Below are 18,426 nucleotides of genomic sequence, written 5' to 3' on the forward strand. Positions count from 1 at the left end.
AGGATCTAAGATGCTGAGGGCCTTGCCAAGTTGCTGAGACTATAGGCAAGTGAATTATGTATGCATGAATAGAAGAAGGTTCTTTACAGAGCATTCATATGATAATACAGCCTGACTGACACCTGGGCCTCAGCTTTAGGCTCTGAGCAGAGATGCTTATCATGTCCTACCCCAGACTTCTGACTGATAGAATTGTGAGCTAATAAGTGAGTACTGTTTAAAGCCACCACGTTTATAGCGATAGAAAATTAATGTACAACTCAACCCCCAGGTTCATAAACAAAATAAATGACTACTGCTGTTTTAAGCCACTAGTTTGGAGTGGTTGTGCAACAGTAAATGAACAGAACATGTATGTTTACTAAAACAACAGGATACATTTTTATTTTAAAGGCTTTGAATATTCACTTAAACACAGTTTCAACTTTAGGTTTAACCCTGCTTATGTGTTGAGTGGAGATGCTCTACTACAAATTGACATTAGGAAAGGAAACTGATAGCATTTTCTGGAGTAATCTCTAGATTATACCAACAATTTTCTCTGATTTCCCTCAGGAAATAATCACAAATGTGGGCAAGGTGAACTATGAACATAATATCAGAGAACTAAAACAAAACCCTAGAAGTAAAAGTTTCCAAACTGTAATTAGTAAAACAAAAAATAGCACATCCATATGAAGGAACATTCTATGAAGCCACTAAAAAACAATGATAATAAAGATCTCAATCAGAGTTACTAAATGAGCTTTAGAAGTATCTTTAAAAATTTTCTGCATTTTTTCTTTGAGAGATGGTTCATAAGGTTAAACATATTCTCTGAAGAGTATTCAATGACAAAATATTTTGATACTTTCTTTTTTTTTTAAAAAAAAAAAGTGTAGATTATAAAATATTCAGATGTGCTGGGCATAGTGGTGCATGTCTTGATTTTTTATGATCTACCCTCTTTTTTAAAAAATATTTTGTTATGTAATCCCAGATTACAAATTCAAGGCCAGCCAGAACAATTTAGCAAGATCCTGTCTCAAAATTTAAAAAATTGGGGGTGGGGCTCAGTGGTATACAGTGCCTGCCTAGTATGTGTGAGGCGCTGGGTTCAATCCTTGGCATCACATAAAAATAAATGGAGGTGTTGTGTCCATCTACAATTGCAAAAACATATTTTTAAAAAATTTTAATTAAAAAGGACTTGGAGATGTGGCTCAGTGGTAAAGCACCCTTGGATTCAATCCCCAGTACAAAAATAAAATAAAATTCATAAAACCACACATAAATGGTTTTCCTTTAAATTAAATTTTTCATTGTACTCAAATTTTTCCTTAATAAGTATATATTTTTATACTCAGAACATGTTTGAAAATAAGTAAATGCTCTAAAAACTTCAAGTTCTTTGTTTCTTTTTTTTTTTTTTTTTTTTTTTGAGACAGGGTCTTGCTAAGTTACTAAGGTTTGTCTGAAACTTGCTATTATCCAGTCTCAGTCTCCCAAGTAGCTGGGATTACAGGTGTGTATCACTGAGCCCAGTAGTAACTTCTGATTCTTTAATGTTAAAGCCAACCAAATATTTACAGCAAAAGGGAAAAAGAAATTTCAGAATGCCTCTTCTTACTATTCATATAATGGTTTTAATACTAAAAATTGACACTGAAATTTAAGCAATGATGCAAACAAACAACAACAAAAATCTCTCATCACTGGAAAGAGATTAAACTTTTCCATTCTTGACTGGTTCTATATAGAACACCAAAGTACAATTACATGAAATAGTTTCTCCCTCTAGTGGAATTAATACATAATGTCCCATTTTCATGAAAAAGCAATACCCCTTTGTCCTAACAACTCCTTTAGGAGTAATTCATGCTCCTTGAAGAAAATAGGGACTATGGAACAAAAAATTACAAAGTAAAATCACTCAACAAAATATTCTACTAACTTGTATTCTTACTATCAAATCCAAGTGGATTCTTCTTCCCTGTCATACACCAATGGTAGTTTAAAAATCTGCCCCAATATAGTCTGCTTTGTGTTTGTGTCAACAGAGCTTTCTCCTCCTCTGGAGTTTGATGTCCTTCTTCCTTCTCAATCTTCCCTCCTCCCTTCTAACTGTGCTGAATACATGGTAATGTGCTTCAAGTTTTTTTTAAAGCTCTCAATCACACAATCACTGAAAGTTACAAATCTAGACTGGTTGTTCTATACTGAATTCATCTTCCTTTTGGGTTTATTTTTTCCCCCGATTTTGCTGGATTACATACATTTTTAAACAAGGAAAGCTGTAGCATAGGAGGTAAATTTTCAAATTTGTTAATGTACAAAATATCCTATTCAGCCACCACTTAAGACTGACAGCTTGGTTACATACAAAACCCTAGGTGCAAAATTATTTGCCTTTAAAACTTTGAAGTATCTTTCCAATGCCTTCTGGAATCTATAATAGATGATAAGAAGCATGAAAAAGGTTAATTTTTATTCTTTTTTAGAAATTTAACTTTTTTTTTCCTTTTTGAAATGTCTTTCCTCACTGTTTTAAAATTTCACAACGAAGAGTGTCTAATTATACATTATTATTGCTGTATGTATATAGGTGACTGTATGACCAATGTGATTCTGCAACCTGTACAATCAGAAAAATGAGAAATTATACCCCATTTGATTCAAATGTATGAATTGTCAAGATCATTGTACTGTCATGTGTAGCTTAAAAAAAAAAAAGAGTGTCCAATTATATAAGTCTATTTTCATTCATCTTGTTCAACACAGGGTAGCCCTTTGCAAAACACCTGAGACCTTGATTTACTGTTAAGAGACATTTGCTTGCTTTTGGAGGGATAATTTCCTTCTCTCCTGACCAGAGATTTCAGCCCTTAATCTAAAATATGAAATGCTTCAAAGTGTGAAAGTTTTTAAGCACCAACATGGTGCCACAAGTGGAAAATTCTACATCTGACTTCATGTGAGGTTGCAGTCAAAACACAGGCATACTGGGCTGGGGTTGTGGCTCAGTGGCATAGCACTTGCCTAGCATGTGTGAGGCACTGGGTTCAATTCTCAGCATTGCATATAAATAAATAAAATAAAAGTCCATTGACAACTTAAAAAAAAACACCCACAGGCATATCAAAAATACTGTATAAACTTATCTTCAGGATTTGTGTATAAGATGAATATAAAATGTAAGTAACTTTTGTGTTTTGAGACTTAGGTCTCAGTTCCAAGACATTTCATTATATTTGCATATATATGCAAACATTCCAAAACTAAAAAATATGAGACTTGAAAACACTTATGGTCCCAAACATTTCAGACAAGGTATAGGTAACATGTAGTAATATGTTAGACCTCACAGACACAGCCTCAAGACCATATCATTTGTCATATTTTCCATTTCTTTGTTTTACATATAATGAGAAATAAGTTTCCTTAACTCCTATTGAATTTATTTCAACAAATGTACACATATTTGGGGCACTCTACCACTAAGCTATATTTCTAGTCCTTTTTATTTTGAGACAGGGTCTCACTAAGTTGTGGGGCCTGGCCTTGAACCTGTAATCCTTCTGCTTCAGTCTCCTGAGCTATTGGGATTACAGGTATGTGCCACTACACATGACTCAACAGTCATATTTTAACCTCCAGAGACCTTTCTTGCTTTCTGAAAGTTCCTTTTTAAACTATACCCTATTATTATTTTATAGATGCCTTTTTCCTAAAATATTTTTGTTCCCTCAATTATTTCTGGCCCTACCAGGATGCATTTTTCATCTTGTTTTCCCCTGTCATGTAAGTTTTATTGAACCAGCAGTGAACCACAGTTATTTTGTATTTAAGAATAAAAGAATAGAAGCTCATTGGAAACTGATGATTGGCTTCTTTTATGCTTAAAGAAGTGGGCCGCCAGTTAGGTTACGATATCCCCAACTGTCCTTTCCTAGGGCGTGAAATTCACTCTAGTTACTCTACTTCTCAGATCATTTACCTTTTTTCCAAAGTCAGATTACCTCACTTTAAGAGAGTGAAGGTAGGGCTGGGAGTCAACTCTTCTACATATAAACTGTAAGGAGCAACCCCTACTTTAGTCACAGTTCTAATCCCACTCCCTCTGGCAGGCACAGCAGACCATGGAGCAGTTTCTGCAGGGAGGATTAGGTTCCCTTTGAGCATGGGCTGCCCATGTGCATATTCCAGGTGATGATTTTCTTTTATTCTTCTGTTCAGTTAGATTTTCTTCCACTTGTCTTCTATTTTTCAAAATTGTATTAGAATTTCTTCTACAATGGCTTTTTTTTTTTTTTTTTTTTTTAATTTTGAGACAGGGTCTCCATAAATTGCTGAAGCTGGCTTTGAACTTGCAATATCCCTGCCTCAGATTCCTGAGTTGCTGGGATTATAAGCATGCACCACCACATCTGGCCTAGAATTTCTTCTAGACTGTTGATTGCTATGGGTTTACATAGTTAGAATTTCTTGATGCCATCATTTTAGAGGGTTCTCAAAATGAAGAAGAGCTTAGAGGACACCAGAAGTTCTCTATCTACATTTTTGAACCTTGATCTTTCCCAATGGCTCTAACCACTTTTAGAAATGTAATCTTGTAGTGCCCTGGTGAAGGGAATAAATGTAACACATCTAAAACAACAATGGATTAGGATTAGATAACCAAAGATTTTGTCTCTACTCGGCAAATTAGTAATTTTAAAAAAATAAAAGTCTGGTGCTTTTTATTTATTTTTTTCTTTTAGTGATAGGGATTGAACCCAGAGCCACATGCGTGATAGGAAAGTATTCTACCACTGAGCTATGCCGCAAATGGCTTTCTATTTTTTTTTTCCCCCGGATCAGTAATCTCCATAGTCACATAAAAATAGGAAACTGCCCTTCAACTACGGGAGAACATGGCAACATGGTGCCATCTGTGAACCAAAATGCAGGCCCCCACCCAGATACCAAAGTTGCCAGCACCTTGATCCTGGATTCTCTAGCCACCAGAATAGTGAAAATTAAATTTCTATTGTTTATAAGTAAGTAGATAAATATAGAAAGGGATAACTTTCTATATTTTAAAGTCTCATTCTAAAATAAAATCATAATTTTATGTGGGGGGCTAGGTGTGTAGCTTTGTGGCCTGTTATGTGCAACACCCTGGGTTCCATCCTCTGTACCAAAAAAAATAAATAAACAAAACAAACAAATAAAATAAGAACTTTGTAGTACACACACACAAAGAACAGGAACTCTCCAAATGGTGTTTCCCTTACTATAAGTTATAAGCTCTACTTTAAAATTGAAAATAAATAAATACAATCTTTTTTAAGGTACAAAAATATTATAAATTTTTATTTTCTGGCCACATAAACAGAAGAATAGAATGAGATTAGATGTGAGGCAATATAAAGTAACAAAATTTATTTATGAAAGGAGAATATCAAAACTTTTCTTCCCTTTTACTTTTATTAAGCACAAAGTTATAATTTTATCTTACAAGAAAATTCAACTAAACCATCAGTTTTTAATTAGATTTTTAAAAATATTTTAGTTGTTAATAGACCTTTATTTATATGCAGTGCTGAGAATCAAACCCAGTGCCTCACACATGCCAGGCAAGTACACTATCGCTGAGCCCCAGCCCCAGCCCATTAATTTCTTGGTATGTAAAATAAGAACAATGAATTGGGTGACTACATCATACAATATTTAGTTTCCTTGAGTTTATTTTATGATCTCCTTAAATATAATATTCTATGATTCTAAAAAAAGAAAAATATATTATTGGTGATATGTTTTGATTTTTATTTTGTAGTAGTCACATGTTCTTCTGTCCCCTTGCTCTAAAAAAAGAAACCTTTCCAGGGGATATGAATTAGAAAAGGGGTAAACAGATCCCATGCAAGGTATCCAGGGTTGTTTCACAGTCAAGCTTTCTGCCAAGTAAGTACCACACAATTTTTTTTATTCATTATTTAAAGTATTACATAGCTCATGATATATCATCTTTCATACATTTGACTCAAATTGTGTTTTGAACTCCCATTTTCACCCCAAATACAGATTGCAGAATCACATCTGTTACATATTCACATTTTTACATAATGCCATATTAGTGACTGTTGTATTCTGCTACCTTTCCTATCCCCTACTATCCCACCTCCCCTCCCCTCCCCTCCCATCTTCCCTCTCTACCTCCCTTGCTGTTGTTCAATTCTCTCCCTTTTTTCCCCTCCCCCTTGCCCCTCATAACTTCTTATAATTTTATGTATCATTGAAGGTCTCCTACCATTTCCATATGCTTTCCCTTCTCTCACTGTTTCTCTCCCCCCATTCGTCTTTGTTTACTGTAGTCTTTTCCTCATGTTCTTCCTTCCTGTTCTGTTCTTAGTTATTCTCTTTATATCAAAGCAGACATTTGGCATTTGTTTTTTAGGGCTCGGCTAGCTTCGCTTAGCATAATCTGCTCTAATGCCATCCATTTCCCTGCAAATTCTATGATTTTGTCATTTCTTAGTGCTGCATAATACTCCATTGTGTATAGATGCCACATTTTTTTTATCCATTCATCTATTGAGGGGCATCTAGGTTGGTTCCACAGTCTAGCTATTGTGAATTGTGCCGCTATAATCATTGATGCAGCTGTATCCCTATAGTGCGCTCTTTTAAGGTCCTCAGGGAATAGTCCGAGAAGTGCGATAGCTGGGTCAAATGGTGGATCCATTCCCAGCTTTCCCAGGAATCTCCATACTGCTTTCCAAATTGGCCTCACCATTTTGCAGCCCCACCAGCAGTGTACAAGTGTACCCTTTTCCCCACATCCCGCCAACACTTATTGTTGTTTGACTTCATAATGGCTGCCAATCTTACTGGAGTGAGATGGTATCTTAGGGTGGTTTTGATTTGCATTTCTCTGATTGCTAGAGATGGTGAGCATTTTTTCATGTACTTGTTGATTGATTGTATATCCTCCTCTGAGAAGTGTCTCTTCAGGTCCTTGGCCCATTTGTTGATTGGGTTATTTGTTATCTTATTGTTTAATTTTTTGAGTTCTTTGAACATTCTGGATATTAGGGCTCTATCTGAGGTGTGGGGGGTAAAAATTTGTTCCCAGGATGTAGGCTCTCTATTTACCTCTTTTATTGTTTCTCTTGCTGAGAAAAAACTTTTTAGTTTAAGTAAGTCCCATTTGTTTATTCTTGTTGTTAACTCTTGGGCTATGGGTGTCCTATTAAGGAATTTGGAGCCCGACCCCACAATATGTAGATCGTAGCCAATTTTTTCTTCTATCAGACGCAGAGTCTCTGATTTGATATCTAGCTCCCTGATCCATTTTGAGTTAATTTTTGTGGATGGCAAGAGAAAGGGATTCAATTTCATTTTTTTGCATATGGATTTCCAATTTTCCCAGCACCATTTGTTGAAGATGCTATCCTTCCTCCATTGCATGCTTTTAGCCCCTTTATCAAATATAAGATAGTTGTAACTTTGTGGATTAGTCTCTGTGTCCTCTATTCTGTACCATTGGTCCACCTGCCTGTTTTGGTACCAGTACCATGCTGTTTTTGTTACTATTGCTTTGTAGTACAGTTTGACCTCTGGTATCGCTATACTCCAGATTCACACTTCCTGCTTAGAATTGCTTTTGCTATTCTGGGTCTTTTGTTTTTCCATATGAATTTCATGATTGCTTTGTCTATTTCTACAAGAAATGCCATTGGGATTTTGATTGGCATCGCATTAAACCTGTAGAGAACTTTGGGTAATATCGCCATTTTGATGATGTTAGTTCTGCCTATCCATGAACAGGATACATTTTTCCATCTTCTGAGATCTTCTTCTCTCTCTCTTTAGGGTTCTGTAGTTTTCATTGTATAAATCTTTCACCTCTTTTGTTAGGTTGATTCCCAAGTATCTTATTTTCTTTGAGGATATTGTGAATGGAGTGGTTTTCCTTATTTCCATTTCAGAGGTTTTGTTGCTGATATACAGGAATGCCTTTGATTTATGCGTGTTGATTTTCTAACCTGCCACTTTGCTGAATTCATTTATTAACTCTAGCAGCTTCTTTGTAGACTCTTTTGGGTCTGTTAAGTATATTATCATGTCATCCGCAAATAGCGATAATTTAATTTCTTCTTTTCCTATTTTTATGCCTTTAATTTCTTTTGTCGGTCTAATTGCTCTGGCTAGTACTTCGAGAACTAAATTGAATAGAAGTGGTGATAGAGGGCCTGTTCCAGATTTTAGAGGGAATGCCTTCAGTTTTTCTCCGTTTAGGATGATGCTAGCCTGAGGTTTAGCATATATACCTTTTACAATGTTGAGATAAGTTCCTGTTATCCCTAGTTTTTCTAGTGTTTTGAACATAAAGGGATGCTGTACTTTGTCAAATGCTTTTTCTGCATCCATCGAGATGATCATATGGTTCTTGTCATTAAGTCTATTGATGTGGTGAATAGCATTTATTGATTTCCGTATATTGAACCAGCCTTGCATCCCAGGAACGAATCCTACTTGATCATGGTGCACAAGTTTTCTGATATGTTTTTGTATTCGATTTGCCAGAATTTTATTGAGAATTTTTGCATCCAAATTCATTAGAGATATTGGTCTGTAGTTTTCTTTCTTTGAAGTATCTTTGTCTGGTTTTGGGATCAAAGTGATGTTGGCCTCATAGAATGAATTTGGAAGAGCTCCTTCTTTTTCTATTTCTTGAAATAGCTTGAAAAGTATTGGCATTAATTCTTCTTTGAAGGTTTTGTAGAACTCCGATGTATACCCATCCGGTCCAGGGCTTTTCTTGGTTGGTAGTCTTTTGATGGCTTCTTCTATTTCTTCCTTTGTTATTGGTCTGTTTAAATTGTGTGTGTCTTCCTGTCTCAATCTGGGCAAATCATATGCCTTAAGAAATTTATCGATATCTTCACTATCTTCTATTTTATTGGAATATAGGGTTTCAAAATACTTTCTAATTATCTTCTGTATTTCTGTAGTGTCTGTTGTGATATTGCCTTTTTCATCCCGTATGTTAGTAATTTGAGTTCTCTCTCTTCTTCTTTTCGTTAGCATGGCTAAGGGCTTGTCTATCTTATTTATTTTTTCAAAGAACCAACTTTTAGTTTTATCAATTTTTTCAATGGTTTCTTTTGTTTCAATTTCATTGATTTCTGCTCTAATTTTAATTATTTCTTGTCTTCTACTACATTTGCTGTCGTTTTGCTGTTCCTTTTCTAGGTTTTTGAGGTGTTGTGTGAGTTCATTTATTTGTTGGTTTTTTCTTTTTTTGAGGTAAGAACCCCAAGAAATGAATTTCCCTCTTAAAACTGCTTTCATTGTGTCCCATAGATTCCGGTATGTTGTGTCTGTATTATCATTTGACTCTAAGAATTTTTTCATCTCCTCCTTTATGTCTTCTATGACCCATTGATCATTCAATAACATATTGTTCATTTTCCATGTGATGTAGGATTTTTCCTTCCTTCTTTTATCATTGATTTCCAATTTCATTCCATTATGATCAGATATGGTGAATGGTATTATCTCCATGCCTTTATATTTACTAAGAGTTGCCTTATGGCATAATATATGGTCTATCTTTGAGTAGGATCCATGTGCTGCTGAGAAGAACGTGTATCCACTTGATGATGTTTGATATATTCTATATATGTTGGTTAAGTCTAGGTTATTGATTGTGCTGTTGAGTTCTATAGTTTCTTTATTCAGTTTTTGTCTAGAGGATCTGTCTAATGGCGAGAGCGGTGTGTTGAAGTCACCCATAATTATTGTGTTGTGGTCTATTTGACTCTTGAACTTGAGGAGAGTTTGTTTTATGAACGTTGCAGCTCCATTGTTTGGTGCATACAAATTGATGATTGTTATGTCTTGTTGGTGGATGGTTCCTTTTAACAGTATATAGTGTCCTTCTTTATCCTTCTTGATTAACTTAGGTTTGAAGTTGATTTTATTCGATATGAGTATGGCCACTCCTGCTTGCTTCCGAGGGCCATGTGAGTGGTATGATTTTTCCCAACCTTTTACCTTCAGCCTGTGTATGTCTTTTCCTATCATATGAGTCTCCTGAAGGCAGCGTATTGTTGGATTTGTTTTTTTGATCCAGGTTACTAGCCTATGTCTCTTGATTGGTGAGTTTAGGCCATTAACATTTAAGGTTACAATTGAGATATGATTTGTACTTCCAGTCATGCTTCTTTATTTATTTATTTTAGTTTGGCTAGTTTTACTTTTTGGTTATTTTCCTCCCCGTTTACTGAGATACCTCCTGCTGTTAGTTTTGGGCACTATTTTTCAATTCCTCTTCTTGTAGTGTTTTGTTCAAAATGCTTTGCAGAGCTGGTTTTCTTGCTGCAAATTCTTTTAGCTTTTGTTTATCGTGAAAGATTTTAATTTTATTGTCAAATTTGAAGCTCAATTTTGCTGGATACAGTATTCTTGATTGGAATCCATTATTTTTCAGCGTTTGAAATACATTGTTCCAGCATCTTCTCGCTTTCAAAGTCTGTGATGAGAAATCAGTCGTTAACCTAATTGGTTTACCCCTGAATGTAATCTGCCTCTTTTCTCTCGTAGCTTTTAATAATCTCTCCTTCTTCTGTACGTTGGCTATCTTCATAATTATATGTCTTGGAGTTGGTCTATTATGGTTTTGAATGTTTGGGGTCCTGTAGGCTCCCAGGATTTGGCAATCCATTCCATCTTTCATCTCTGGGAAGTTTTCTAGAATTATTTCATTTAATATGCTGTCCATTCCTTTGGTTTGAATCTCTGTGCCTTCTTCTATCCCTATGACTCTCAAATTTGGATTTTTTATGACATCCCATATCTCTTGAATAGATTGCTCGTGGGATTTAAGCATCTTTTCTGTGTTGACTATATTCTTTTCAAGTTGATAAACCTTGTCTTCATTATCTGATGTTCTGACTTCTACTTGATCAAGTCTATTTGTAATATTCTTGTTTGAGTTTTTAATTTGGTTTATACTTTGCTGCAATTCTAGGATTATTGTTTGATTTTTTTTAAAGATCTCTATCTCCTGGTAGAGCTCGTTCTTTACCATTTGAATTTGTTTGTTTAATTCATTTTCAAAATATACTTTTATTTCTTGGACTTGCTGTCTCATGTCTTCTCTAATATTCCTTACCATTCGAGTTAGGTATGCCTTGAGTTCTTTCCCTATCCCTGTTTCTAATGTTTCTATGTCTTCCTGCAGAATTGAGTTGTCTTGCATTGTTTGTAATCCTTTTTTCCCTTGTTTTCTCATGTTTTCCACGTTACTTTCCAGCTCTATTTGATTGTCGTGTTTCTGCTCTCTTCTATAGATTTGTTTTGTTTCTGTATTACTCTGATGTCTCTCCTTTGTGTTGTTAAACTATGCCTGCTAACGTGGATTCCGCTGGGAAGGAATTCCGACGTCCGAGCTCCAGTGACGACACTACTCTGCTATGACGGGCCCCAGTCTCCTTGCCGGGGTGCCCTAATGGGGGGTGTGTGACTGGACTGTCTCTGTTTGGTTTCAGCTCCTGGTCGCGGCAGGCGGGCAGTCTCCCGCCGCCCAGTATCACAGGCCACGGGCAGGTGATCAGTCGTCAGCGGGCGGGCGTTCTCCTACCGCCCAGTTACGCAGGCAGTGGGTGAACTGTCGCCGGCGGGCCTGCAGTTTACAGCCGCCCAGTCATGAGGGCCTTGCCTCTAGTCCCCTGGTTTCTCCTGCTAGTCTTGGTTTCTCCTGCTAGACCAGATTTCCCCTGAGTGATGGTTCTCGGCAGTTCAAACTGTACTCTGGGTCTGCCGTTTGTTGGGTGTGGAGGGTGGCTATTGGGAACCCCGGCACTCTATTGTTTTGTTTCCCTTGTGGGGGATAGAACTGTACCGCTTCCTTCCCCGTCTGAAATCCCGTACTCAGCCCGGGGGTCAGTGCGGGCTTGGCTGGCGGGATTCCACTGTGTCCCAGCCACTTATCTCGCTGCAAGCTAGTTAATCCCTTCTCTGCAGCGCCACGCCTTCTGTAGCCGCGGGGCAGGCCGCACGAATCAGACAGCCTGGATCTCCGGGGTCACACAGTTGGCTTTTGGGATCCCTGGCACTCTATGGTTTTGATTTTTTCTGCTTGCCCCTCCCCCAGCGCTGGCTAGACAGGTTTTGTTTTGGCTGCTGATGGGAGGGGGGGGTTGAAGGTCAGGTTCCTCTAGTTTTCCCTTAGTGTTTATGCAGGCTCTCTCTGATACTCCCTCCCTCGGAAAGCCTAGGAGAGATTTTATGCGAAATCCCCCTATGTATGGGGGCTGAGCTGAGTGACACACACCTGTTTTGTTGTTGTAATCTGTCGGAGAGTGGCGGTGGATACTTCAGCTCTCCAAGATGGTGGCCGCTGGTTGCCTTAGTGGAGTGTCCCTTGTGGGGGATGGGACTGTACCGCTTCCTTCCCCGTCTGAAATCCCAAACTCAGCCTGGGGGTCAGTGCGGGCTTGGCTGGCGGGATAGCACCGTGTCGCAGCCACTTATCTCCCTGCTTACTAGTTAATCCCTTCTCTGCGGCGCCACGCCTTCTGTAGCCGCGGGGCAGGCCGCGCGAATCAGTACCACACAATTTCAAATAATCTTCCCTATATATTTAAAGTAATAGTTTTGTACCTGTAATGCTTCTTGTTTTAAACAAGTTTTCTCAGGCATTTCATGAACACTTTCTGAAGAATCATCAACCTCTTCAATTTCTGAGGATGAAGGACTCTCTACTGTCACAGTCACAGGAAAATCTGATGGCTCAAATAAAGAGGACAAGATTGTATAAACAATAATATCAATCAAGTACCAAATATAAAAGGCATCTAATCAAAGTGACCTTTCTGAAATATTTAAGTCCCCCAGAAGCTCACATGTAACACAATGTAAGAAGTTTCAGAGGAGAATAAATTTTTCCTCCTCTATAAGTGTTCTGGTTGGGTCCCTTTGGTCACAGCAGTGAAAAACTTGATTAAAACACTGTACTGTATTACATGGTTATGATTAATATTTGAAATTTCCCATTTTAGTTTAGTAAATTTCTTGCACATGAATCAAGTGAGAAGCCAGGACAAACATTTTTTCTCAGGTCAATTTTTTACTGCAGATGAGAAATTTACTCTGTACTATCTGACACAAAGAGTCTATTAAGTACAATTTTTTGGAGGAAAACTCCTAAGTAGGGAGACTGATAAAGAATTATAAGAATGATTAGTTAATAAGCTAAACTGTAATTAACAAACATTAAAATGACCTTTTAATAAATCACACACACACATATACAATTAAAACTGGCCCATCAAACTACCTTCGCATCCTTAAAACAATGCTATACTCTTGTCAAGTTTCATTAGCACTGGAATGTTGCTTAATATGTTTCCTATCGTTTAAAAACTGACTGGTCCAACTTCATAAACAGTCTACAGATCAAAAAAAGTATTGATATACATCTGAAAAACAAGTTACTAGATGTAATTTCTACCATAAGCAGCAAACCATGCAGTATACGAAAATCCTCAATGGCAGAATGAGATGTATACCCATCTATTAAGTAGGCAGGGGGCAGTACTGACACCCCAGATGCTCCTGTCTCAATCTCATTAGTGTTGTTTTTATTTTAATTTTTATTTGTTTTAATTAGATACACATGACAGTACAATGATCTTAACATATCATACATTTGAATCGGATGGGGTATAATTTCTCATTTTTCTGAGTGTACAGATTGCAGAGAAAATTTATGGTCTCTTGGGACAACTGGGAGAAGAACCAAATAAATACTCTGATAGAATCAGTTTGCTCCAAGATCGAGAGGCTATAGGACAGGGAATATGTGTGGCCCTGGTGAGGGAGAAAGAAATGGTATGAGAAATCAGAGGCTCTGGCATTTGTTGCTTTGTTCTGGGCGTAGGATCTAAAATTATGTAGAAATGCATATATCTCCCCCAAACAACATTTCTTGAAAACCGAAGGACATTTTTGAGTATGATAGCTTCATGTATCAAGTCAGTAATGGTGGTTGAAATCATTTCAACAGTAGTTTATGAACTGAAAAAATGGCTTCTTTGGCTACAGATGAAACTACAAGGTGCATGGTGTATGCCATATACATACAACAATACTGTGGTGTTGAGAGAGCAACCTGAAAAATTTTAAGTGGATTAACTTCAGGGAGGGAAGTATTTCTTATAAGGTTCTACTCAGGTTTTAAAAAGCAGAGAATGACCCTTCATCTTTCTTAATCCAAACTCCTACATATTGCAAATATGATAAGCACATACCTGCAGCTGATCAGATATAACACGAGTTTTGATTGATGGAAAACCCCTAAAAGAAAATCAACAAATTGTTATATTTTGATGTAAATGCACCATCAGTTAATACCAAGTATTCACACTTACTAGTACTATTAACTATATAAAACTATGTATAGAAATAATCTCAAAATAAGCACCTAGAAAGCTTTACGAGGGAGAAAACTGAACAAACTGCAGCATAATGATTTTTTGATAACTCTCTGGGAAATGCATTTCAATTCTATGCTCAAGATGATTGAGATTTTCAGACTAACTTCTCTGATAATAATTACTCTCTGATTTACAGCTCCTTCTGATCAGAGTGGACTAGAGATTACTAAGCATCCCAAGAAAAAGACATGAAAACACAGTTATAAAATTAAAATGTAAAATCTGGTATTTCAGCACTAGTTTATGTAATAATAATTCACATTACTAATTATAAATAAACATAGTAGTCAGTTGCCTATTATATACATCAATTTAAATGTGAGCAACTGAACAGATATTTTACATAGTACCTATTTCTAGACCTATTTAGAATCAATTCTTTATTGTCTTAAGCAACTATTAATCCTTAATTTCTTAAATATTCAAATCAGTTATTAGAAAATAAAGTATAGTAGTTTTATTTTATTTTTTATTTTTAGGTAGCTACAATATCTTTATTTTTCATTTATGTGGTTCAGAGGATTGAACCCAGTGCCTCATGCATGCTAGGTGAGCACTCTACCACTGAGCCACAACCCCAGCCATGTATAGTAGTTTAATGCCCTTATCAAGCCTAAAATTACAGTATAATTTTTTAAAACTTCTTTGACAAAAATTATTACAAATAGCTACGTCCTGGGTAAGTAATTAGGTAAAACTTATTAAATCTTCTTTGATTTACTAAAATGGGAGTTAGGCCAGATGACTTAGTAAGTCTAATCCATACTTCTTATCCACTTGGCATTAAACTATTTCCCATGCCTATAATGCCCTTTTCCCTATTCTTACATATCCAAATTTCTGCTTCTGTCCTGTAGGACTCAGCTACACTACACATGGGTTTTCTGAAACCTTTTCTTACCTGCACAAATAAAGATAATTTCAGTCTTCTATGCACTCCCATGGGGTTACAACCTGTTGTGACACTTAAGATGTAACATGAAATTCCTAGTTATACTAATTTTTTTTGTTTTGCTTCCCTAAAGGACCCATTAAGCAGAAACCATATGTTAGTTATCTTTTTCTCCTTATAAAAACAACCAGATAACTTCCATATAATAGAAGCCCCCCCAAAAGAATTGTGAATGACTAAAAGATGGGAAAAAAAAATCCCACCTGCTCCTTTTTGCATGTTCTGCAGTACGCCATGGCAAGAAACCAGATACACCAGGTAGTGGAGGTTCAGAAGTACATTCTTTACAAAGGGTGTGTTTTCTTCCACTGTTTACAGGTTTCTTTGTCGCCAATCCTGTATTAAGGACAATGTTAAAAAGAAAGACTCCAGATGCAATAAAAGGCTATCAATTAGTTATTATGTGCACATTCTTAAAAGGATTCAAATGAGCAATTAACAATGATACTAAACCAATAAACACAATCAGTCTATAAATTTGTTTTTTGTTTGTTTTTTAGCTGCGTTGGGAACAAAACCAGAGTCTCATGTGTGACAGGCAAGCACTACACCACTGTGCCACATTCCCAGCACCCAATTTGTAAAACTCTTATTAAATAGGGCAGCAGTGTTTTGAAAATTTAAGTTCTCCAGGGTAACAGGTTATAATTTTGACTAAAAGTATATGGGTCATGCAAAACATGCTAAAGTAAATACAAATATATTCCAAACAATTGTGCATCATGCAAAAACATTCCATTTACTGAATCTCAGAACATCTTGAGTATTTCTGAATCTCAAGGTCAGATCAAAATAGGTATACCCATAACTCCTGCCCAACAGAACCTTCTGAATTAAAACAAAATTTCACCTGCAGATTAATTTTACTACATAAAAATTATCAAAGTTAAAAGACTGAAGGTTACTGGGTAGTAGCTGAGTATATGTTATCCTCATAGTAACTAAGAAATGACCTTGAGTGCTCATTTGATTTTTTAGAAACTACAAAAGAAATCAATAAAACATTGGATAAAAGAGTGAACCTATATTTCAACAATGAAGAGTTAAGTATCTTTATATAAAACACTTGGCAGAAAAAAACTAGATCTATACCTTTGTTTATTTTTTTAATGTGGTGCCAAGGATCAAACACAATGCCTCACACATGCTAGGCAAGCACACCCTACCACTGAGCCACAATCCCAGCCCCAAAAGCTATATCTATATATATTGACACTTTATTAGAACAAACCAGATATTAAAAATTCAAATTTAAATATTTGTTTCTAATATTAGTGAGAACAAATAATATTCATTTATTAAAATGATTATATTTATTTTTCCAGTCTGTTTTACTAAACAAGGGCACTTTAGCCATTATTAGGATGGCATCTAAAATAAAATGTTTGTGGTAATATAGGAAAAACACTTCATATATTGTAACTTATTGATAATCACCACATGGTGTTATGGGATTTCTCTGGATACATTTATATGCCTCTTCAAATACACAGGAGCTCTATTCATATTCTCCTTTTCCAGTTTTCTTTTTTTTTAACCTAATTATCTTCACACACACACAAATGTTCCTGTGGATAGCCTTCACATATATAGCATTTCCTTCACTTTCAGAATGCAGGGCTGGGGTTGTGGCTCAGTGGTACAGCACTTGCCTAGCATATGTGAGGCAATGGGTTCGATCCTCAGCACCACATAAAAATAAATAAAATAAAGGTCCATCAACAACTAAAAAAAATTTTTAAAAAAAGTGCAAACAACTTTTTAAATTAAAGTCAAAATAAACCTATTTTGGCAGAAGATTAAAAATATAATAAAACTTCTTATCCTCTTTCTGCACATATAATTACTATATGAATATGATACAATTCACATATTCAACCCCTGTTCTCACTAAAATCTAACTATACAGCCAAGACTCTGATTTGGCTTACCTCTATGTCTCCAAATAACTGAGGCAAATCCAAAAAAAAAAAAAAAAAGGCCCAAGAAACAAAATTACTCTTAAAATACCTCAGTGAGTTTGTAAAATTCAGCCATATTCCCACTTTCTTTAACCATGCTGAGAAACAAATTTGATTTTATTCTCAACTATGATGCTTTATTACACAAACTAGCTACTAAAATTACAAAATTTTGAACATGTTTTATATAGATGTAATATACATTTTCTATTTTTATTTATAAACACCAATAGAAATACTTAAAAGAATGCTTACATGATATAAACCTTTAGCAATATTTAATTAGTGTGATGTCACCAGTCTCAATTGTATATACTATTTGATTGACAACTAAAATATAACTGTTCTGATATGAGAGTTGGTAGATAAGATAAATACTATACTTTTATGTACTACTACCTAATACATTTATTACTATTCACTACAAATAAGCTGGTTAACAGTAAATAAAAATATACAGGTTTTAATAAAACAAGAAGTTATAGGTATGAAGATGTTTACACTAGGATTTTTAAAATTATTAAATACTTAAATACTTAAATCTTTCCCAGCTTTTTACCAGTTTAAAATATTGACCCATCAACTCAATAAAACCTTATGAATGTATTAAAAAAGTTAACTATTATATAAAAATTTACTATGAAATGAAAAAAAAATGCCAAATTATATTTATGCTCACAGTCAACAGGAGAAAATATTATTTGACAGAATAATGAAATTGGAGGTGTTTTCTGTTTTTATCTCCATTGCTATTATAAAACAATACCTTAATAAAAGCTAAACAAAAATCATCAAACAACTTTAAAAAAAATTATGTTGAAATATATCTAACAAAAATTTCCATATTAATCTTTTTTGTGTGTATGTACTGTATTGGGGACTGTACCCACGGTCTCACACATACTAGATAAGCACTCTGCCACTGAGCTACATCCCCAGTTCCTCATATTAACCATTTTCAAGTATATGCCTCAATAGAACTAAGTCAAACAATTTGTTAAGATTTCAGATTGAATCCAAATAAAAGATTGCCATTAATTGTTCA

The 18,426-nt window shown here is 35.5% G+C and overlaps 1 protein-coding gene across 1 annotated transcript in view; it reads right to left on the minus strand.

Annotated features, from left to right (window-relative positions):
* LOC308641540 (centrosomal protein of 78 kDa-like) overlaps nt 1–18,426 on the minus strand; it is a gene marked incomplete at its 3' end in the record, with an annotated part of 69,183 nt that overhangs the window by 6,328 nt on the left and 44,429 nt on the right. The window contains exons 10-12 of the mRNA XM_081280215.1: nt 15,624–15,756; nt 14,283–14,328; nt 12,634–12,762 (exon numbers count right to left, since the gene is read on the minus strand). Of these exons, the coding sequence (XP_081136341.1) occupies nt 12,634–12,762; nt 14,283–14,328; nt 15,624–15,756 (308 nt within the window). The remainder of the gene's footprint in view (nt 1–12,633; nt 12,763–14,282; nt 14,329–15,623; nt 15,757–18,426) is intronic.

Source organism: Spermophilus citellus (genome assembly GCF_964194105.1).
Source record: "Spermophilus citellus genome assembly, chromosome: 2".
NCBI lineage: Eukaryota > Metazoa > Chordata > Mammalia > Rodentia > Sciuridae > Spermophilus > Spermophilus citellus.